This window comes from Pholis gunnellus (assembly GCF_910591455.1).
Source record: "Pholis gunnellus genome assembly, chromosome: 20".
Lineage (NCBI taxonomy): Eukaryota > Metazoa > Chordata > Actinopteri > Perciformes > Pholidae > Pholis > Pholis gunnellus.
In genome coordinates, this window is record NC_136547.1 from 12,181,128 (window position 1) to 12,203,466 (window position 22,339).

Consider the following 22,339-nt stretch of genomic DNA (forward strand, 5'->3'; position numbering starts at 1 on the left):
GGCATGTCACCAACAATTGATTTAAAAAAAACAACAACACCACAATAGAGTTCATGTCAATTTGTGAATCACAGAGCAAACTTGTATCTAGTGTTGACAGTGTAAAAGCAAAGTGCTGAGATAACCTGAGATCGTCTCACTGCCCACACACACCTAGAATCTAAAATTAAACCAATATATTATACTTGGTTCACAGTGTAGAACAAGAAAAAGAAAAAAAGAAAGAAAAAAAAAACTGATTACACCTGTACAACCGAATGAGGGAAAAAAAAAAAAAAAAAAAAAAAAAAAAAAAAAGGCACTCCGTCAGCAGTACCTTCTGTTCACCAGCTTTGGCTCATATACAGTATTATAAAAACACGTCTACGAGGTACTTGTACAAAAATTAAAATATGTGCAAAAAAGTACATAGAGAAAATAGTTGCTTTAAATAATATTGATTCACATCCCCAGAATAAAACAAAAAATAAAAGCTTTTTCTAATAGTTCATTTGGTGTGGCACGATCATCGGCACATAGCAAGGCGTTTTGCCATGCCACTATTTAAGGAAAGCGTGAAAAAGACGCCAGCCGAGGGAGCTGAAAATAGCACCCTACAGAAACCTAAACCTACTGCTCCATGTGCCGCCGACTCTGATGCAACGTGGTCCTCGCAGCAGTCAGTCCACAGCTTTAAAAACATCCTGGCACCCGACGCTCCGCCACAGGCTTTGGGACCGGTAACCTCTGGCAACAAAAGACACGTCAGTGGTCTGGGGACGTCTACATGGCAACGTCACTGGATACCAGAGACTTCCTCAGAGGCAGTTCACCACTGCAGTCCTTTTTATTATTCCCCCCCCCCCCCCCCTCCACAGGGTCGGGGACAGGTATTCTGCAGTCGCCAGGTGAAGAGCATCACTGTGGTGCCGCTGCTGTGCGATTGGCCAAAGCAAAGGTTTGCTGGAGCACCACCAGAGAGCTGCGGAGCTGTGAGGAGAAGAGGAACAACTGACTCAGCAGTTTTATCTCCTGTTTTAGGTTTTTTTTTTTTTTTTTTTTAAAAGATGTTAAAAGACAGCTATGAATTTATGAGATGGACTCCTGCTGGTTGTAAAATAGAAAATGACAGCTGCATGCCTCTGCTTTCTGACTACGAGATAAAAGAGTCAAAAGACTAGAATGAACTGCCCCATTTTGCACAAAGCAGAGCAGAATATCCATTATCATGTCCACATCGGAGCTACAGTTGTTTTACTTATGCATCACATTCCCAGCTTGTCCTACCTGTTCTAAAAGGTTGATGGAGTCCTGCAGTACATCTTTTAGCAGCTGCGCATCCTCCCTGGTCCGATGCCCTGGTCCCTGTCTGGGCCCATATTCAGGGGCCAAGCTGCAAAACAACAGAAAAAAAAAAAAAAAGTGATTATTCTTATGTGCAAAATAGGATATTCCCATTTGCTACAGAAAGGCAGCAGAAGACAAAAACAGAGGCAGTAACAACGTGATGGACATGCGAGAAGAGGGCAAAGAGTGGAGGAGCACAGAGGCGAGACAATGTCATTTACATAACCACAGTTACTGAGGCTGATAACAGACAGTTTCAACATTGTGACTCATTAGAGCAAGAGCTCTCTTGTATGTGGGCTGCTCAAAAAAAAGAAAAAAAAAAGTGGAGGAAGACTAACTCCCCCCCCCCCCCCTCTACCTACACTTCTGCTTTCTGAGTGAGCAAGGCAACTACTGATATACAGTAGTTACTGACTGACAGATGACTAATAAAGGGGGGCAACCCAAAGAAAAATGCATTTTGCAAAAGGAACAGAAAGTTATCTGACCTGGTCTCACTCCTGTCCCTCAGCCGATGCTTTGTGCTCAGGTACATGTGTTGGGCTACGTCCTCCATCGCCCACAACTTAAAAAACAGACCCAGATTCATCACCATCAGAATCAGCAAGCTGAAAGAGACAGAGATCATTAAAAGAGTTCAATCTGACCACTTAAGAGACAAAAAATGTTTGAAGAAAGCATGCAAACACCAGAACTGACCGCACACAACCTTTAGAATATTGACCATCTATACAAATCGGGACAGTGCGTCTCTTTGGACAACACAGAATACACAATACAACCCTCATTGTTGTTTCACATGCGCGTTTCCAGGTTGTTAACTTACATCAAAGTCATGCCAGCCACTATGGTCGTAGTGTTCCATATGTGCGGGTTGTTCATTTCTATGGGGCCTGAAATGCAGTAGGACAGATCAATAAATTATAGATTTAAAAAAAAACAAAATAAACATGCAACGGCCTGAGATATAGATGCTGCTGTTTTGTGGGTGCGTGCCAATAAAACAGGGACGCAGTTTGCACAATACACATTTTCTTTCAAGGCTTTTGTCACAGCTGCTACTATCCTAGCAACAAATTATGTCTTTGATGTCAACAGTCAACATTTGAAAGTCTTGGTACTTTTTGAAAGTGCTGAAGGCCTCACAGGTTCATATTTTACTTCAGTCAGATTAATTGCTCCAAGTTTTAAAATGTATATTCAAACACTTTTGGCATCACTAACTACTAAAAATGATTTGAACAATTAAGTAAATAGTTTGAATCTCAACCAAGCAGCCTTGTGGGTATAGTTGTTGTAGGTATTTTAGTTAAAAATGTGCATAGAAAACGTATCTTTTCATTAAAAATGAAGCTGGAGCAAAGAGTTCATCACAAAGACTTTAAGCAGTCTGTTCAAAATCCAAAGGATTAAAAACAACACATCATTTTATGTCCTTATTTTGCTGAACTATTTCTTGGCGGGACACAGTGACTTCCTGCCAACCTCATGGAGACTCCAGAAAGTCAGTATTTTGTGAAGCCACGACTTGTCTTTATACAAACAAGATAGCGTTAGTGAGCTCCTAGCTCAAAATAAAGAAAGGACAAATATAGTCGCGGTATCGGTCTTCTCAGCAAACCTATTCCTTTAAAAGGCATTAAATACAGTATGTGTGTCATTTACCCATGTTGCCCTCTCTGTGCTGTTCAGGGTCTTGTCCGTACTGCTTGTTGGGCTTCATGTGCTCTGGCAGATAAGTGCGCCTCCTCCTCCGAAGCCCACCCGGCTTAACAGAGTCGCCACCTCCTTGATTTATCTCTGCTTCCTCCTCCTGCAGTTCTGCCTCTGTACAGGGTCAAATATGGGGCAGAAGCGGGGTTAAAGCTCGGGTGGGCAATGTATTACAGAAACCCATTTTTTTTATAAAATAAAATCAGCCATCTGTGGCTGTTGCAGGACTGAAATAAGCTGGAAAAAAACACTAAGTAAAAAAAAAACAAACAAAAAAAATGTAGATAATTCATGAAGGTTTCCTGCTCAAGCTCAGTGCACTTAAAATGGCTGATGCAGGTCAGGTTGACCATGATATTCCTTTACTCCTTCCATGCAAAAGCAGCTGTAAAATAATTCACTGCTGCGGAGCCTGACGTGCGTTGGTGGAAACATTCATATCAGATAAGGGATAAAATAAAACACGAGCTAAGGAAAGTAGACCGGGAAGCTCACTCTTCTGCACACGGCTTTCTACTTACCCAGCTGTCGGAAATTTTCTTCTACGCCGCTCCAGGAGTTTTTGGTGATGAAAGACTTGACCAGGCCCCATGGCTGCTTCTTGTATTTCACGTCGGTATAAACCCTGGCAGCACAACAGACAAAATAAATGGCAGTCACTTAAGAAAAAAAAAAGTCCAAAGTCATGAGACAATCATAAAACCTTACCTTAGTCGACACTTCCGCTTCGAGTTGCTTATGATGTAGTACCGATTTTGAATGTAGAAGTAATCGTGATAGGGAACGTCATGAGTGTACACCTCGGAGTCCACCAGGTAATACTGACCATCCCTGGATTCTTTGTACAGCGTCTGAGAGATAATTGGAGTACACATCCATGATCATTCATCCATTCAGGTGCACACGGACCACTGACACGGATGTAAACACACCTGGTTCTCCGTAGCGGTGGAGAACTTGCCAATCAGAGGGTTGTTGATGGTTACTGTGTAGTTCAGATTCCTCTTCATGTTTCCTGAGGCGTCTTTTTGCCAAGCAGTAAAGCTATAGTCTGATAACACAAAAGGACAATTTGAAGATGAGATGGGAACTTTTATAAGCCAGAACTGGTGAATAAAGTAGTTTCAGGAATGGTTTAAAACAATAGCGTTCATCTATTTAGCAGGGATCATACAGATAAACATTGTAACCAACAGATAAGCAATGCAGCAGTGAATACAGCCCCCCCCCCTGGTTAACACTTACTGGTCGTCTTCCTGATGTTCATGAACCTGCGGGTGAAGCTGGAGTCGCTGAAGAGCAGGTCAAACATCTTGCTGGCGCTGATGTGGAACACCTTGTTCAGATAGAGTCGACCCTGCACCTGGGGCAAATCCACTCGCTCCTCCACTGATGAAGCAAAATGTTAAAATATTATTAAAAAAAAACACAAAAAGTACAACAGGTGAGCTCAGGCATCCTCCAGGGCCTCTCCTTACCGTCCTCGAAGCTTTCTGAACCGCTCGGCTCGGACACGTCGTCGTTCTCGTTGGCGTTGAGGTCGAGAGAGAGCGCGGAGTGTTTGGAAACCCGCTCTGGGGCGACGCGGTCCAGCGAGGGAGCAGGGCTGCACCGCTGAGACGGGGTGCCTCGAGGGGAATCCTTCTGGAGGGCGACGCAAACCAGTGAGGTGGGAAAAGATTTTTTAAAAAGACATGCACAGACCACGCAATGAAGGACAAAAATGAATACCGGGTTGGGAGAGTTCTGCGAGCCGAGAAGGGAAGGAAAGTCCTCCCCCTGAGGAGTGGAGGTGTCCGAAGGCCCATGCTCCATCACAGGGAGGCGGAGGGAAGACGGGCGCTCAAGCCTCCCGGGACCATCGTCACCACCAGGCCTCACCGTCAGGCTGTAGACAGACGGGTGGAGTCAAAATCACAGCACATTTAGATTGCGCGTGAGGATGGGCGTGCAGGTGGGAGTGCGTTACCTGGTCTGCATGCTCGATTCTGCTGATAACTGTAAGCTCTCCATCTCCTCATGGCTCAGGCCCAGGTCATTCCCATAATACTGTTTGACCATCTGCCACAACTCCAAACTGGTCAGAGGCTAAATGTCAGGGGAAAGGGAGGACACAAAGTCATGGAAACATAAACCAAATAGTCTTGTTTGGAGACCAGGTCCCGCAGATATCTCTTCCTCTTGCACAATAAGGACTCTGCTTTGGCAGGAACCCATAATATGCGCAACAAACTTAGCCGAAAGTCGAGTCAGAGTTTGGTAAAAGGTAACCTGGAAACGTTTAGTCTCCACACAGTATCATTTACAGTCAAACTCCATGGGTGACAAGCAAACTAGGCTACACACCTTATTGTCTCTTCTGGCCGTCGGGATATTAATCTTACATGTTTGTGTTGACAACTAAGAGAAGCTCAATCTCACAAAAACAAGAGCAGCTGTATGGGCGACAGTCCGTGCTGTTGGAGACCCGTTTAACCCCAAAGGAAATAAACACGTTGTTTTTTTTTGTTGCCATATGGGACCACAAACTGAGTTCTAGCGCATCTAAACGGAGATAAAGTTAAAGATTCACCAACACGGACTTTACTTACTTGTCAGTCGACATGATCCCCGCAGCAGTGAGTTCCAACTGTCTGTCAGCGATCTATAACCTGGGCGCACATTCAGGAAGTCCTGAGTTCAGAGGCGTAAAGACGCGCCGCCCAGATTTACACTGCGATAATTAAAAAAGGTAAATAAAAGATTGCGCTACCAGTCGAAAGTCCGGTTTATCGACGGTTCCAGACAAACTCTTTTGTTTTGGTGGGATTCCGATAATAGTTGCAGCTCCGACACGCGGTTAAAGGCAGCATGTAAATCAGCCCCCGTCGCTACACCTGAGAGGTCAATGAACTCTTGACGGCGATGTTTTCATACAGGTGTTTGTTCTCCACATCCCAGCAGACTCGCACCCCCTTGGGTAGGCTGCCATAGCGCCTGTCTATAAGAATAGTCATTGCTACATAGTTTCTCCTCTTAAAAAAACAAGATATTATAATACATGCATAATTATGAATAATATCTGTAATCTTTACCTTTTGTTTTTACAGGCTAGTCCTATTGAGATGTAATATCTCTGTGACAAACTGGAGGTAAATAGTTCCAGTATAAGAGCATAATATATAACATCAATGCCGCTTTGACTGACTCATGCCTCAGCCGACTCACTTTTGCATTCAGCCGCCACACATCAACTGACACTCAACTCATTTTAAAGTTATAATCTTTAAGATTCCCATGAAATCAAACCCTGTCGATACTTTTTTTGGTTGCAATGACAATTGCCGTGCAATCTTATGATTTTCTCTCTAAATCAGTTTTCATTGTTAGTGGCAGAGTCTGCCATTTCCAGACTAATGCAATTCAACTGCCTGTGGTGGTTAAAATTGCCATTATATTGTCATAAGTTTGCAGCAATCACTTCAACAGAGGCCTCAAACACATTCAAGTGTTTCAAATTCAACTCACGAGCAAACAACAACAACTTGTAAAGACATTTTAAACTGTTTACAGTGTTTGCGCCTGCAGTTGTCAAACTAGAAACATTTTTTTTTCTAGTTTATTGTTCATTATGTTTCTTTTACTGGACAAAAGAGTTTGTTGGACACAAATAAAAGGTGACTGAGCTGTAGTGGGTTTACATTTACTAGATTCTTGACATACATGTGGGTAAATTATTCCAAACAGCACCTATGTGGAACAATTAAGCGAGTGTCTGTTGGACTCCTGCGCAAACCCTGCAGTGCTGCAGATCTTTACCCTACATGCAATAGCAGAGCGGCAGTGATAACCTCAAAGGAAGACAGGGCAGTATGATACGCACTCTGGACTGATTAGATAAGTGCTGCAAAATGGGGTAAAGTCACAGAGCTGCTGGTGATCGGAGAGACATTTAAATCACAGCAGTCCAGTTACTGTACTACAGCAAAGTCTGTGTGTCGACAGTGTTTGTTATACATGTGACTGAGGTATGAAGGAGGGACTACTGTTGAGCCTGCAGAACAGGGGTTACTCCCACATGGATAATGATCATTAGACTGATGAGTGTCTGCAGTTAGGAGACTGTATGAGGTAACCGCAGGTAAGTGGGGGAAGACAATACCTTGTCCAACAGCGTGTTTTGCCACATGCGGAAAACACCCTGGTAACTTTTCTCTCTTGCCGAGAAGGATGTGAAGAAGAGCTGCAGGTGAAGATGTAAAGAGATATAAAGTAATTGATTATGTGTTAATCAAATGTGACATAAACTCTGCTATCTTCAAACACACCTTGTCTGTGCTTGTGCCGATCTGGATGGCATTGGGAATCAGACGAGCCGTTTTCTCTCTGGTCATAGTCACGATCTCTTTAAGAGGCAGTATAATCTGGAGGAAAAAGGCGAGTAGTTAGTGCGCACATTGCTTATCAAAAAATGATATCGTGAAAAAAAATTCAACCCTTGGATACCAATGTTGTGATCTACAAAATCAAAATTGTGATGACATCTTAGAATGACTTTTAGCGACTCCCAAGGAGAGGCTTGAACTTACTGCTCACAGCAGAAATGTTGCATTATCAGATGATCGACTCCCACAAGTGTTGCAATTAATGTATCGTACTTGCTATTTGTAATGTTGCAGCTTGGTTTTTCATCTGTTGCGCGTGATTGCAAATTAGAATTTCTTGCCATTTGTATTTGAGGAACTGAAAACTAAATTCTGATATTCATGGTGTATACTTTGTATAGCTGAAAACATAAAAATAACATATTTTTTGCGTCATCTCTTGTGAATAACAAACAAATAATAAAAATACAACAAAACAATAAGGGGCTCAGAAATTTAACTATAACTGTTTTAAAGTGTTTTAGGGTGGATTTCTTTAAATCCTGCACGCTGTATTAAAAAAAAAAAAAAAAATAGGTAGTGAGCAGTTTGAACATAGTTAATCATTATTAAAATGTACATTAAAGAAGAATGCAAATTGTTAGCTATGATAATATAATCCTCCACATATTCGGTTTCTTTGTCCACACATTTGTTCCATTAATGTGAGCACAATGTGCTTCCAGACTGTACAACCTCCCCTCTCTCCCTCGGTCCTCATCCACTCTCCAATTACCTTCGTACCCCGAAACACATTGCTGTAGAAACAGAGCCAGTTCTCTGCGAGGTAGAGGCGTCCCTGAAGGAGGATGTCCCGCTGGAGGGCACACGGGTAGTCTGGGGGAAAATATATTAGGGCTGCTGAAGTCATCCATACAAATGACTGCCTGAGGTGACACACTACATCTATAAAACAGACAACTTTAATAAGATGGTGTGGGATTTACCTTCTTACACACAACATGTAACCATGTATATTTCAGTTAAGATCAATTTAAATTCCAGTCAAAGGCTAGTCACCATAGCCTTGTGGTTTCCAGATGCTCCTGCATGTGTCATGCTCGAGTTAGAGGGTCACATGTCTATTACATCATTTTCCATTTAATGCAACAGTGTGGCAATGAACAAGGAACCTTATCTTCAATGAAACAAGAAAACACAGGTACGGAGTATGTGATTTTATCACAGTGTGGCAACATGTTTAAAGCGGTCTTTAGATACTGTATATTTAAATGGGGGTTTAAGATAAATATAGGGTACCTGGTTGAAATATTGGCCAGTGACGACGTGATAATGTGACTGTAGGTTCTTCTTGAACCAGAAACGCTCACGCTGTAAGGATTCGTCAAAAAAGACTATTTTGTCTTTTTATGACCTTAAAATCTTTGCGCAAATTTATAAAATATGGAAAATTTAAATAATGTCTCTCAGTAAACACTATCATCAACATAAATGAAAGAATAAATATCACGGACCAACACTTCTACTATGAGAAGAAGTCTTTATACAACTCACCCACTATGAGTCTCTCTGACTCCGGCAGTTCTTTGAACAGCTTCTTAAATTCATCCAACCTCTGTTTGTATGTCGGCAGAGGAGTTGGAGGTACTGCGAGACACTGTCCCTGAGGGTCGGAGCTCTGGTGGAGGAAATATCAACATTACTGGTACTGAGAACATTCGTTCTCTCTTTCTTTGTACACACAAAAAGAAGAACAAGTGATAAGCTATAATTCTGACCAGAAGTTAAAAGAGGAAGAGCGACAGACATTATCTCCTGTGAGTTTGAGCAGATGATAAACAGCATTATGAGCCTTTTGGGCTTTGCGTCCAAGAGACAACAGCAATCCCACTTGTGTGAGGTGAAACATGGTGTCATGAATCTGAGCCACGAGAGAGCAGTGAAATGTTTCCATGCCATAGTTTACTATAAATGATACTAGAGCTGCATGACTTAAGTGAGTTATATGAAGGAGCCGCTGGTCATTCACAAGCAGCAGTAGCTTTGTGTTAACTGGGACAGTGTTGTGTTTTTTACCAGTTCTTCATCAGAGCTCCACTTGACATCCACCATGGATGTCGACTCATCTGCAATATCATCACTGACCGCTCCTGACTGGTTGGATACCTGGTCCATCTCTGCTGCGTTGCTTAAATAAAAAAAACATGTGCTCTCTGTGAAACTTCTTTAGCCCTGCTACAGATTGATGATGTTAAAACACATTTCAATCCTTCCAGCAGTGCCATAAGGAGAGAGAAAAAAAGATAATGTATGGGTCCATGAGAGTTTAACTCAAACATGATCTGAGCTTCTGTTGTAAATGTTATGAAACAAGGATATCCAGCACCACAGGGGAAGTCATAATCACTGCAACAGAACTGGTTTGACTAGGAAGGTTAAATGGCGGCAGAAGTGAAGTCCTGCCAAAGAACAGACACGTTTATGCACTTATGACTCATGTGACATATGGAAAACATATCTTTAAGAGAACGGATTTATGTCACAAAGTTAAAAACATTTATACAACTTTAAAGAAACTTTCCAACATCTTGTACACTCCAAAACTCTTTGTGTGCGCTGTCAGATTGTGTCGGCTGATTGGAGCTATCATAACCATCTATGAGAAGTCTGAACAAACAAAACCCACATGAGAAAAGCGGACCTACTACTTTTACGCACAGCGCCATGAGCACCCGCGCGAGCTGAACCTCCCAACATGTCTCTGCACGCGGGTTACCGACCTCAGACTAAACTGTTGTTGTCAGTCACTTACCCGGCACGGAGTGGACCCAGGATTTCTGTTCTCTCCGCGTGCGACCGAGTAAAAAAATAAATTAATTAAAAAGTCAAGGATAAGCCAGTTCGTCTCCCACACAGATTTGGAGCTCTTCTGATGCGCTGTGCTCGTGCGCCTTGTTGCACGTACATCTCACCTGCTCAGGGGAACATACTTAATGGGAGTTGTCATCTCATCCGTGATGCTCATTGGTCTTCACTCAACTAGTTAATGACTCCAAAATGGCATCTCCCTTAATTTATGCAGGTGTGGAATCCATGAAAAGCAAAGTACCTTTTGTATTCCAAGTAGTCAGGTGAAAAAGCTACTGCAGTAAGTTTATTCAATTTAAAAGGTGTTTGACTTTCACACAATGTTTCGTTTTTTAAAAATCAGAACACTTTATGAGGACTTCTATTAATTGGAATCCCCAAATAAAGCTCGGAGCTTTACAAAAACAGTAATTAAAAGTATATAACATGAATTATGTGAACAAAGGATATAAAGGGCAGGGTGCTGGAGAATGAGTGATATGCAGAGAGACCAGTTCAGCAGCTCAGACAGCATCATCAGGAACAATCAGATCAGGCAGGCAAACACACAAGGTTTTTCTTTTTCCCCGCTCATGTTTTAATTCTTCTGGAGTAACATGAAAGTGTTGGGACAGCAGAGTGTCGACTCTTACACATTCACACAGCAAAGTACACAACACTGCACAGCATGAAACACAACCGTAAAAACAAAGAAAAAAGGAAAGAACGGCAAAGCCTTCACGTCAAAATGCCGGCAATAAATAGGCTGATCTTATTAAATTTATATTCAATACTCTTCTGTACAGATGGTCTATGAATTACAATACATCAACCGAACAATCCTCTTCAGGAAGAGCAACAAGGATACACGAAAAAAATCATGTAAACAGAGAAAGGAAAAGAGAGGGTGGAAGAGATCCTTCTTTCGTACACACATTAAATCCACACACACGCACGCACGCACATACGACCAACAACCATGCAGAGGATCCAGAGTGCGCCTGTATGAGGCAACAAAAAAAGAATGAATACAGTACATCTTTCTCTTTTCCCTCCATATGAAATTGCACTCGCTCACACAATCACTCGCAAAAAAGGAGCACAGGGGAGCACGCAGGTTTTGGGGATACGAGGAGGTGGAATGTGATTCTGCAGTGGAGGGTCCAGAGATGAATACCGGAAAGGCTGCGAGAGGCGGCAGCCTACTCTTCCAATGTGCGGAAGGCGTTCTGCATGTCCTCCACCAGCTGAGCGTACTCGGCCTTGATCTTGGCCTCGCCCTCCTTCACCGGGTCCTGTACCAACAAAGAAACGCAGTCTCACAACGCAAACAAAAAAACAGGAAGCGTGGGCAGATTCTGTGCGTGAGCTGTGGTGCCAGAGCTATGGCCGTCAGCCTCACAGTGTCCTACAGATGTCATGTCAATAATAAGCATCCTCTTGGAACATTATACAGATAGAAACGGTCAGATCTTTTAGTGAATTAAATGTATTGTTTAGGCATCATAACTGGATATTATAGACACTGTTGTCTCAGCCTGTTTGCATTTATAGTCGTAAGAATGTTTTCATGCTACACCCGTGGCCAGGTCTCTCTTTAATAATGACAAAAGAAAACCTGATGGGTGGAGGTCATAGCAAGAGTTATTTTTAAAGCACTTAAACTTTCCACTTCCCTATTGTGATCGTCACAACTCTTAAACGCACTCAGTGTATTGGAGCAAACAATACGTCTACAAGCTCGAAATAATCCTTTTAAGAACGAGCACAAAGCGACTGATGTAAAGGCAGGCTAACCGCACATTACAAACAAAGAATACGGTATGTTGACGAGGCAAACGTCTTACGCACAAAACACACACACCTTGAATTTCATTGAGCTGATCCTGTAGAGGATTTCTCCCATGTGCTCCTTGATCATGGCCCAGGTGATCTTGTTGTCGCTCTGAGCTGTGGTCTCCACTGCGTGCCGTGCCATGTCGTAGAAAGAGATCATGTTGGAGAGGATGCCCACCGTCTTATAGAAGGGACAGAACCTGAGGACATGGACACAAATCGGTCAGCCATTTTGGACCAAATACCCAAAAGTGGTGTTTCTCTTTCTCTCCAGGGTGTCCAATATCTATTAGACCTCAGGTCAGTGCCAGAGTGTGACACATGCTACGTTGGGTCTGATGCTACCTGTCATAAGGTGTGTAACCGTTCTGCTGCAGGAAGTCGTCTTTGAGCAGTTTGGCCACCTCCAGGGTGATTTTATCCGATTCTGCCAGTGATGCCTGTTAAAAAAAGATATATATATATATTTAAATGAAAGAAATCAGATATGGAATAATGTGATTTTTTTTCTTCTACGCGTGATTACATTTTAAGTTACATACTGGGGAAAAGGGGGGAAACAAATCAAGTAAAAGTTCATCCAAAGATCAAACCCCTTTCGACAACTTAATGCTGAATTACCTTTCCGACGAGCTGCACAATCTCAGCCAGGTCCTCCTCCTCCTGCAGGATCTCCTTGGCCTTGGTACGCAGGGGCACAAACTCGGGGAAGTGCTTGTCGTAATACTCATCCAGAGCGCGGGTGTATTTGCTGTAGCTGATCAGCCAGTTCACTGAGGGAAAGTGCTTCCTCTGAGCCAGCTTCTTATCCAAACCCCAGAACACCTGAGACAGGAAATAACATAGTTGAGGAAAGGAACTGAGCTCCTTCAATCAGAAAAGCGTGATTAGAATATGAATTTGACCATTTACCTGCACAATACCAAGGGTGGCTGAAGTGACAGGGTCAGAGAAGTCACCACCAGGAGGCGATACACTGAGAAAGGAACAAACTGTTTCGTTAGAGTACGTACAAGACGTGCAGAGTAATGTCTCCCTCTAGTGGCATAAAGCTGTACTCACGCTCCTACAATACTGACGCTGCCCTCCCTCTCAGGGTTGCCCAGACACTTCACCCTGCCAGCACGCTCATAGAAGGAGGCGAGGCGGGCGCCCAGGTAGGCAGGATAACCACTGTCTGTGGGCAGATACAGAAAATAAGAACACGGAAAAACAGGTGCCAAGTGGTGCTTTCAGCTAAGGGATTGTCTTTTCATTTGTGCACCAATTCACATACTTTACAAATCTCCAAATATTCACATTTAATAACTTGGAACAACAGAATTTGGGGTATTTTTGCTTCGTTTCATTTAAAATTTTGATATGTCAATCAACTAAACGATCTCCAGGAGACTCCAAACTTACCAGCAGGCATCTCGGCCAGACGGCCAGAAATCTCCCTGAGAGCCTCGGCCCAACGGGAGGTGGAGTCGGCCATCATGCTCACGTTGTATCCCATGTCTCTGAAGTACTCAGACAGCGTGATTCCTGCCAGAACAAACCGAGTTAGTGTGCAGTACTCGCGTGTGTTAACCTCCAGTGAATGAGACTCTTTATTCCAACACATCCGAGTGGTCAACGAGTATTCACCTGTGTAGATGGAGGCCTCTCTGGCCGCTACAGGCATGTTGGAGGTGTTGGCCACCAGCGCTGTTCTCTTCATGATGCTCTCCGTCTTCCCGTCCACCTCCATGGTGAGCTGTGGGTCAGACGACACCGTCAGTCACTTTGAACACCAAATCAAGTTTTGAACACAGCACCGCCGCCTCGATCGCTACCCACCTCAGGGAAGTCTCGCAGCACTTCTGACATCTCGTTACCGCGCTCCCCGCAGCCTACGTAGACGATGACGTCGCTGTTGGAGAACTTGGACAGGGACTGAGAGATGACAGTCTTTCCACAGCCAAAGGCTCCTGGGATGGCTGTGGTACCTCCCTGCACACATCTTCACACAGAGAGGAGAGAGGTGGGTACAGGATGGGGGGGTTGGGGGGGTCTTTTCAACATGTCTTGAGTTAAAGAGGAGGATGAGAGACTCACGGGAAAAGGGCGTCCAGCACTCTCTGTCCGGTCAGCAGCGGGTGATTGGCGGGCAGCTTCTCTGTGACGGGTCGCACTTGTCTGACAGGCCACACCTGCACCATGGTGAACTTCTCCTTCACCCCCTCAAACTCCAGCTCCATCACCACGTCCTGACACAGAGACGCACACACCATCAACACCAAGGCAACAACTAACAGGCACAAAAAAAAAGCTGGTAGCTGGAGGTGTGGCGAACTCACGGAGACGTCGTAGTTTCCAGGTGGCGCCACGTAGGTCACGGTGCCTCTGTTTCTGGGAGGCAGCATGATCTTGTGCTTGATGAGGGAGTTCTCGTACACCATGGCATAGATGTCTCCTCCTGTGATGTGACTGCCAACCTAATTTAAAAAAAAGGAAAGCTGACATAAATTGGATAATTTAAAACACGCCGCGTACACTGAAGGTTTGAAGCTGCACAGACACACACCCGCAGGCTTTTGACAGGTGAAAACTCCCACTTGAGGTCTCGGTTCAAGGCTCCGATGTTTACACCTCTGGGGATGTAGATGCTTTGTGTGATGTCATTGATGTCCTTTAGTGGTCGCTGGATACCATCAAAGATGGAGCCCATGATTCCTGGACCCAGCTCCACAGAAAGGGGTTTCCCCGTCCGCAGCACAGGATCTCCAACAGACACTCCGGCTGGAGTCAAGCTCAGGGAAAAATGTTTGGACGGGAATGTTGGAATACTTCTAATATAAACTTTTACATCATTTAGACTCGTATCTTCTCATTCTTATAGAGCCGTTAATAAATATTAGATGTCGGAATGAAAGCTGTGACATCGAGTAAAGACAGACACGTGGTGGAAAGGATACAGGTCTCCTCGTAGACCTGGATGGTGGCCATGTCCCCCTCCAGCCTGATGATCTCTCCCACCAGCTCACTGTGGCCGACACGGACCAGCTCGTACATAGCTGCTCCTGCCATGGCGGTAGCTGTCACCACTACGAAAAACAAAACAAGTGTCAACAATCCAGCTGCATAGGCTTCTGTAGTAATTCTGTTCTGAGTTTCTCAGTTAAGAGAGATATTGATGATATAGTGTTTGTGCCCACCGGGTCCGGAGACTCCATGAACGTATCCAAACTCGCTCTCCCTCTCCTCGTCCCTGATCTTGGGCAGCTTGGACATGTCCATCTTCACTGGCTTATTAAGATAACTGGAAGCAGAGCAGAGAGGACAATGTGAGGACGACATCAGGAAACAGAGAACGAAAGGAAAAAGGAAAATTAAACAGAAGTCTGCAGGAGAGGCCATCTTCTCCTCGGCAATGGTCCCTTACAACAACAACAACAACAACACCGTGTCTACATTTTCCTTGTCGATAGGTTTTATTGGCAGCCATAAAGCAGCTGTGGGTAAGAGCTCTTTAATGAATGTTTTTACAGTGAATTTCATATGAGACCACACTCTGCTTTAGTACCAGTCTGTTTAAGTATGGCGCGACATGGTTAATATGAACAGAATGAAATCTATATACGGTCATACAAGATAATCACTGTATGCAGCAGGATGCATCCCTTTGTACGACTTTAAATACCGACGCCAACTAAAACATAAAACACTGAAAAAGTAAAGTTCTCGTGCATCATTTTAAGCATGATGTTTAAAACAAAACGGCTTTTCACCACAGATTCAGACTAAATAATCAAAATAAAAAAGGTAGAAAATGTGTTAGAAATAAAAGATATTATGGAGAGAATCCCAAAACTCAGAGATAAATAGCTTGGTGGTGGCACCTCCTACTGTTACCATGGAAACCGCCAGGAAAATACGGCAACACGACAGCTCACGACTCTGCCTTTCTCAGCATTACGGTGCCTGAACAGGCCAACGCCGATCCTCCTCCTCCCTCCGCACACGCTTCAGGAGCAGTAGTACAGTCAGTGTGACGCGTGAGGATAACATTAGAGGGGAATCCCACAATGCAGCATGTTCCTCGTCTCACCTTCACATGTGTACAGACAGTAGATGTATGTATTGTAAACATGCTCCTTTTTCATGAAGTGTGACAATTGCATCTTTCTAGAAAACTCTTCCGTCTCATCTTTTTCCTATTTTTGGTCCTTTTTTCACATCACACATCTGCAGCATACTGTCCTGACTAACTGCAGTGACGTGCAGGAGCTGCACAAACACAAGCCGTCATCAGTCGTGACACAGACCCAACCCCACAGAGAGCCGACTGCAGATGCTCTGATCTGCAATACACTTGAGTGCATAATGAAACAAAGCAGATCCAGTCTCATACTACCTACATGTTGTATTTTTCTATCTGACAATCATAATCACACATACAGTGCTCTACATCCATAACCTTTTCTTGTCCTTCCCACTGATGTACAGATCTTCCTGTTGACGCTCGGCTGCTCAGCCCATCTGTGCAGGAATTTAGCAGCTCCACCAACAGGTCGATTGTAGGAATTACATGAATGAAACCTATAGAAGGCTTCACTTCCTTCTTCTAACGATTTTTAAAGGAAAAGTTGACAAAAAAACTAACAAAATGATCTCTTTATAATTCTGTGAGGTTATTCTGAGAGCCTCCAATGAGTAGAATACAGTGGGAAGACAATGCCTATTGTTCTTATGATTCAATCGCATAATGTCACAGACAACTTTGAATTCTACAAATCAAACTAGATTTACGTGTAAACCTTGAAAAAGACGTTTTATGACGATAATGATATTTGTTACAAGCCTCTTAACAAGCAGTTAAAGTCACATCCTCTTGTAATAATCCCTGCTACAACAACAACAGACATCACACTTGGTCATATGATCCTGGCACATGACTAGCAGGTCTGTATGAGTCTCTTTAAGGAAGTGGAAAACTAGCATGGCGCAAAACTGGGAAGTACAAATTATTTACTGGAGACATTTCCCCCTCTGACTACAATCCTCCACTGAAAAGCTGGCATGGGTCATATATTAAAGTCACCTTTAATTATTTTGACTGCTGACCTTAGATGTTATGTTGGCGAACTTGTGCTGGATAGTAAAGAGAGGTGGGAATGGTCAATTCTAATCCAGACAGAGACAAGTTCACTGCACATGTGTCTGTAATCATTCCTTCATTATTTGAGCTACAAAAAAAGCAGCTTGACAACACTGAGAAAAGGCATGTCTATGTAGGTATGGCTGTCTGTGCAAAATAGGGTCAGAAATGTAACATCTATGTGAGATGACCACGCACAACATCCTGACACACTGGTGTTAATTAAAAAAGCCTTGAACGCAGGTAGCTTATTGCATGAAACTCAGGTAAAATAGATTATTTAATCTACTAATAATGATAAAGATTTGATTGCATACCAATGACCTGGAGGCCTGTATATGGTATACCGTTACAGTATGCTTTGATACTGGTCTCAATGCACGATATTCAGCTTGACAGCTTTCCTCGAAACTGTAGCCTGACACAGCAAGGACAGTCTAAAATCAGGCGGTTACATTATAAATAAATATACATCTGTCATTTAAAATCAATGCCACTTTGTCTTCACACTGCAAGCTCCGTCAGACAGCTACATATGTTATGAAAACGACAGCAATACTGGTCTCTCGGCCTGGATGAAAATTGCAGGCTCTAACGTTTCCGTTTTGTCGCAACAGTGTAGCTAAATCATGTCATTATGCACACACAACAAAGCCCAATGTAAGTTTAAAATGTAGAGAACGGGGTTGAAGAATAAAACGTAATAGTTACCGTCTGGTTGTGAAGTGGTGGTTCACTGTCTTGCCTCGAGAGAGAAACGATGGGTGCTGCGGTGCGTGACAGCGGACTGAGATCAGCTGACTTCATTCACTCGCTGCTCGGTTTTACTGCTGGGGCCACTGCAACTGCCGCCATTTTGGATCCGCCCCGTGAGCTGCCGTAAAGCGTTTACAAGTGGTGGACGTTGGTGATCGATCAAAAAAGCATGAGCTACAATACTGTTGGCCTTTTTTTTTTTTGCCCGTATAAATTATGTGAAAATACTCTCTATTTATGAGACCATCCGTAGTTTAGTGTACAACCTGGTTCCAATCCGGGAAAATTACAAAATAATATATAAATCATATATTTGTATTTGAGCCAAAATGGAGGCGCCACCACAAATTGCTGTGATTTATTATTTATGATATTTACTCCATATCTAAGTCTCTCTCATAGACTGTATACGAATATGTATCTTTCTTTTACAACACTATCTAAATTGTGGCGATGTTAAAGGAAATAAATGTTCTATATCTAAGAATTGTATATATTGATAACTCTCTAAAGTGGTGTAGTTATGTGTAGCAAAGTAGGAGGCAATTTTTATGTCTTCAATTTTGTTTTTGTGACAGTGTATTCAAAAGCATTTACTTCTTTAAATAAATTAAGTACAAAAAGCTCCAAAATGAAAGTTGTAAATGCATAAATTAAATATATGCTGTGCCCTGAGGTTGGCCTCAGAGGCTGTGCTTCCGCTCAGGTTTCCGACAAATCCACCAATCTCGCCTCGTTCGCTATGATTGGCAGGTTATATTGTTAACATAATCCCAACCATGACCCTTTGCTGACCTTCTCAAATTTGACGAAAATAAATATTATTACTGTAGAAGTCAAATAAAGCATTATCCAAAGTATTCTACATGGCTGTTTTAATATACTGTCAACCTTTCGCTTGACGGGCAAAAGACATCCTGAGAGACCAAACTCAGGAATACAAAACTCCTACTTCAATATGCAGCAGTGCTTGTGCGCATGCGGGGGTCAGGGTTGACAGTCTCCACACAGTCGTGGAAGGAGTGCGGCGGCTAAGCTAACTGCAACCACCGCAACTAGCTACATGTGGAGGGTAAAACGGGAGCCATCCCCGACCCTAACTCTGTCAAAATTCCTCCTTTTTTACCCAAAACTACTCTAAAGTTCAGCCTCATCGAAAATAAGGGATATAATCTGTTTACAATGAAAGGGTGAGTGTAAGCTTTTGAGTCACGGATAAGTAGCTTAGCACGAGTAAAGTTTTTCATGTCTGTTTTTTTCTACAAGGGGAGGCGGGGAGGAGAGGCTAGCTAGCTTGCTAAGCTACTTTTATTTAAACTACAAACGACAGCGCTGTTACCGAAACCGTTCAGTCACGGATGTGCTCGTGAACGTCAGCCGTGTGTCGGTTCTTTTAGCTAGTGGTCTCTCACAACTAACTTAGTAGCTAACGTTAGCTGCTACTGGGAAGCTGAGTCAGGAAACCTCACTTTGCTAAGTTGAAGCTAAACAGACCCTGGATCTGAGATAATTCACTTCTCAGTCGACTCAACTGAACTTCAGTTGTGGTATCGTAGCCAAGTCAGTTGACAAAGTTAGCTGAACAAGTTTCTGGCACAGTAACCTAACCCTGTGTCAGTTACCGCGATAACGTTACACTCAACTTCAGAGTGTGTTTCCACATCTTGATGAACAGGACACGTGACCAACAGCTGTTTTTTGGATGTGTTGTCTCCTATAAATACCACAGTGAACCCCTCAATCGTACAAACTGTAGAGAGAGTTGTTTGTGTCACCCTTTATGACACACACATCCTCAGGTTATCTGGTCTCTTGGTTTTAGCAGGTGCCTTGTTCATATGAAGCATGGATATCACAATCATTAGCTTCAGGTATTTGTGTTTGTGTGAAAGGGTGATTTAGGTGGATTGTGTCTGTCACCTGAAGTAATGTGTGACAATTATGTCAGTGGAACAGCTTCCACTACACATGGTTTGGCCATTTAATTTTACTTTGAGGGATTCATTTCTTCCAGGGGCTTCAGCTTTATGATTAGCCCGATAATGTTCAGCAGTTTGTTTGAATAATGATCTAAATGGCTTAATTTTCTGTTGATTGAGTAAAGTAATAGATTAATTGTTTCAGATTTAGCATATATTTTGTTTTGTCAATAAACAGTATTAAGCTAGATTTCAAAGCTGCTAATTGCATTTGAGTCACAAAAGTGTACTTGTTGCCAGCCAGTTGACCGTTTTGCTCTTGTTCCAGTAGCCGGATCGAGCTGGGGGACGTTACGCCCCACAACATAAAGCAGCTGAAACGTCTGAACCAGGTCATCTTCCCTGTCAGCTACAACGACAAGTTTTACAAAGATGTACTGGAAGTTGGAGAGCTTGCAAAGCTAGGTAAGAAACATCGCTCATGTAGCTTACCCTCAAAGAACATCAAAACATTTTCTCTTAAAGCATGAAGCTAATGAATTTCTGGTAACAGTGAGATACTAGAAGGGGACGTTACTGTCAGGATTCTTCTACATGGATGAAAACCATTTTTCCTTAACTGCTTGGGTCCGTAGACAAAGGTTCTTCAGTTAGAAGGAACTACGGATCCCCTGTCTGTCGGTGACGTTTTAGTCCTCTTTCTCTTGCAGCATACTTCAATGACATTGCAGTGGGAGCTGTGTGCTGCAGAGTGGACCACTCTCAGAACCAGAAGAGACTGTACATCATGACGCTGGGCTGTCTAGCACCCTACCGTAGACTTGGAATAGGTAAGGAGCGCCGCATTTCTAGAAGGTCCTGCAGTGCACCGTGTGATCTTGAGTTTTGTTTCTCCAACTGTGCCTTTTGTCGCTTTTGTCTTTGCAGGTACAAAGATGCTGAATCATGTGCTAAACATCTGTGAGAAGGATGGCACTTTTGACAACATTTACCTGTGAGTGCCTTAATTGCAGAAGGTGTATGAGGAGATGCCATTGTAGCTTTAGTGGATTTAGTTAGCGCATATTTTCAGCGTACTGTACATTTGATCTTTTTTTTTACGGAAACTGATCGAATTGACTGATTCTTTCAGCTGTAGCAAAACCAACTAGTTTCATTCCATTGTTACTTGTTGAGTGATTCATCAAACTGTTCTACCACTAACTCAATTTCTCCTTTCCCTCTCCACAGTCATGTGCAGATCAGCAATGAGTCAGCCATTCACTTTTACCAGAAGTTTGGCTTTGAGATCATCGAAACAAAAAAGAATTACTACAAGAGGATAGAGCCCGCAGACGCCCATGTGTTGCAGAAGAGTCTGCGCAGCCCATGTGCACCGCCCACCGGAGAGCTTCAGAAGGCAGAGTAGGGGCACAGCGTTTGGAAAGAGCACAGTTGTGCTCCACAGAAACAGAACTGTGACAAATGCCCCAGGGTCGACACAATTCATGACTTTCTTCAAAGGACGCTAAAAGAGAAAACAAATTTAAATTACAAAAAAATGCTGCATTTATTTTGCAAAGGGGTCCCCTCTGATTTTTGCATATTTTATTGCTCCGTGTCCTCATACAGATAATTGACAACGACTAAAAGCTCAGTATTCAAAAGTGCTCCGATTGACAAAGATGCCAACTTAAGACAGTTTAGACTTGGTTAAGGTGGAGGGTGTGGTGTTTGCAAATCATACTGTTTGTGTTTGAGTTGTTTTTATGCGGTTATAAAGCTAATGGGGACAAATCTTTACTGTTGAGCAAAAGAAAACAGTTGGTTAGAAGCTGTAAAAGTGTTTGAAAGTCCGTCACTGACACACAAGTACCAGCTGGTCAGCTTGGAGTGACGCTTTGAGCTGTTACGTGGAACCGTCACAACTCTATTCCCTCACCACCTGAACCGTGGGAATTATGGGAAATGAGTCTGACCAGCTTGTTGATATGTCACGACCAGAGGGGGAAAGCAGAAATGTGTCCCCTCGGTTCGGGTGTAAAGAAGGCTGACCGGTTTTGAGGTGGTGGGAAGACGTTGTCACCGCTCATGATTTCTGCATAACTTTATTTTCCAGCCTGTTAATTTAATTCCCCTTCAAACTGTAATTTTTATTTTTTACATTTAAAATTGCAAATGGTTCAGAGGTTCTCCTGGGTTTACTACTAAGAGTGAAAACATTAAAGTAAGAGAAACAAACTAAGTATTGTATTGAATGTTTCTGAGAAGTACACTCCACATAGTCTTGATGTTTGAATTAGAATGTTTGGGATTGGATTTGGGCATTATTTTCAGTAGTATAATGACGGTGTGTGAGATATGTCTCTAAACACATGGACGTGTTTTGAGACATCTTACCTGAAACACCTTTGGCACCTTTTTGTAGCCACCTTTCAGAATTGGTCCATAACTACCTGCCTCAGTCAGCTTCT

General features: G+C 43.0%; 3 protein-coding genes across 5 annotated transcripts; 1 reads left to right on the forward strand and 2 right to left on the reverse strand.

Annotated features, from left to right (window-relative positions):
* Positions 1 to 843: 843 nt before the first annotated feature.
* On the reverse strand, positions 844 to 10,365 carry gramd1c (GRAM domain containing 1c). Of its 2 annotated transcripts, none has more exons than XM_079181784.1 (18): positions 10,219 to 10,365; positions 9,483 to 9,594; positions 8,961 to 9,084; positions 8,182 to 8,282; positions 7,350 to 7,445; positions 7,184 to 7,264; positions 5,012 to 5,130; positions 4,774 to 4,930; positions 4,521 to 4,683; positions 4,288 to 4,431; positions 3,975 to 4,093; positions 3,751 to 3,893; positions 3,564 to 3,667; positions 2,995 to 3,156; positions 2,156 to 2,222; positions 1,818 to 1,937; positions 1,267 to 1,372; positions 844 to 969 (listed from the first exon to the last, which is right to left on the reverse strand). In XM_079181784.1, exons 2-18 carry the CDS (start codon positions 9,579 to 9,581, stop codon positions 898 to 900), a joined length of 1,977 nt encoding a protein of 658 aa, XP_079037910.1. In that variant the 5' UTR covers positions 9,582 to 9,594; positions 10,219 to 10,365; the 3' UTR covers positions 844 to 897. The 2 variants fall into 2 exon arrangements, with proteins under 2 accessions (XP_079037910.1, XP_079037909.1); XM_079181783.1 differs by having other exon boundaries at positions 4,521 to 4,686.
* A 268-nt stretch (positions 10,366 to 10,633) lies between these two features.
* Positions 10,634 to 18,007, reverse strand: atp6v1ab (ATPase H+ transporting V1 subunit Ab). The gene is made up of 15 exons (XM_079181843.1): positions 17,923 to 18,007; positions 15,269 to 15,372; positions 15,029 to 15,157; positions 14,638 to 14,852; positions 14,411 to 14,548; positions 14,169 to 14,320; positions 13,911 to 14,073; positions 13,719 to 13,827; positions 13,494 to 13,616; positions 13,152 to 13,266; positions 13,002 to 13,065; positions 12,711 to 12,914; positions 12,435 to 12,529; positions 12,118 to 12,289; positions 10,634 to 11,548 (listed from the first exon to the last, which is right to left on the reverse strand). The coding sequence occupies exons 2-15, from the start codon at positions 15,348 to 15,350 to the stop codon at positions 11,456 to 11,458; spliced, it is 1,854 nt and encodes a 617-aa protein (XP_079037969.1). The 5' UTR covers positions 15,351 to 15,372; positions 17,923 to 18,007; the 3' UTR covers positions 10,634 to 11,455.
* A 961-nt stretch (positions 18,008 to 18,968) lies between these two features.
* Positions 18,969 to 22,110, forward strand: naa50 (N-alpha-acetyltransferase 50, NatE catalytic subunit). 2 transcript variants are annotated; one of them, XM_079181237.1, is made up of 5 exons: positions 18,969 to 19,157; positions 20,215 to 20,351; positions 20,597 to 20,716; positions 20,814 to 20,880; positions 21,117 to 22,110. In XM_079181237.1, exons 1-5 carry the CDS (start codon positions 19,150 to 19,152, stop codon positions 21,292 to 21,294), a joined length of 510 nt encoding a protein of 169 aa, XP_079037363.1. In that variant the 5' UTR covers positions 18,969 to 19,149; the 3' UTR covers positions 21,295 to 22,110. The 2 variants fall into 2 exon arrangements, with proteins under 2 accessions (XP_079037363.1, XP_079037364.1); XM_079181238.1 differs by having other exon boundaries at positions 20,218 to 20,351.
* Positions 22,111 to 22,339: the final 229 nt, after the last annotated feature.

Bases quoted from the DNA above. Each gene is read 5' to 3' on its own strand.
- atp6v1ab (XM_079181843.1), bottom strand. From the start codon at position 15,350: ATGGACATGTCCAAGCTGCCCAAGATCAGGGACGAGGAGAGGGAGAGC. The intron at 14,549-14,637 runs GTGTGTGTCTGT...TTTTTAAATTAG, and splicing joins CACCTGTCAAAAGCCTGCGG to GTTGGCAGTCACATCACAGG. The intron at 14,321-14,410 runs GTGAGTTCGCCA...TCTCTGTGTCAG, and splicing joins CTGGAAACTACGACGTCTCC to GACGTGGTGATGGAGCTGGA.
- naa50 (XM_079181237.1), top strand. The intron at 20,717-20,813 runs GTAAGGAGCGCC...TTGTCTTTGCAG, and splicing joins CTACCGTAGACTTGGAATAG to GTACAAAGATGCTGAATCAT. The intron at 20,881-21,116 runs GTGAGTGCCTTA...CCCTCTCCACAG, and splicing joins ACTTTTGACAACATTTACCT to TCATGTGCAGATCAGCAATG.
- gramd1c (XM_079181783.1), bottom strand. From the start codon at position 9,581: ATGGACCAGGTATCCAACCAGTCAGGAGCGGTCAGTGATGATATTGCA. The intron at 5,131-7,183 runs GTATTGTCTTCC...CCTGACATTTAG, and splicing joins AAAACACGCTGTTGGACAAG to CCTCTGACCAGTTTGGAGTT. The intron at 1,938-2,155 runs GTAAGTTAACAA...TGTCTCTTTCAG, and splicing joins GTGGCTGGCATGACTTTGAT to CTTGCTGATTCTGATGGTGA.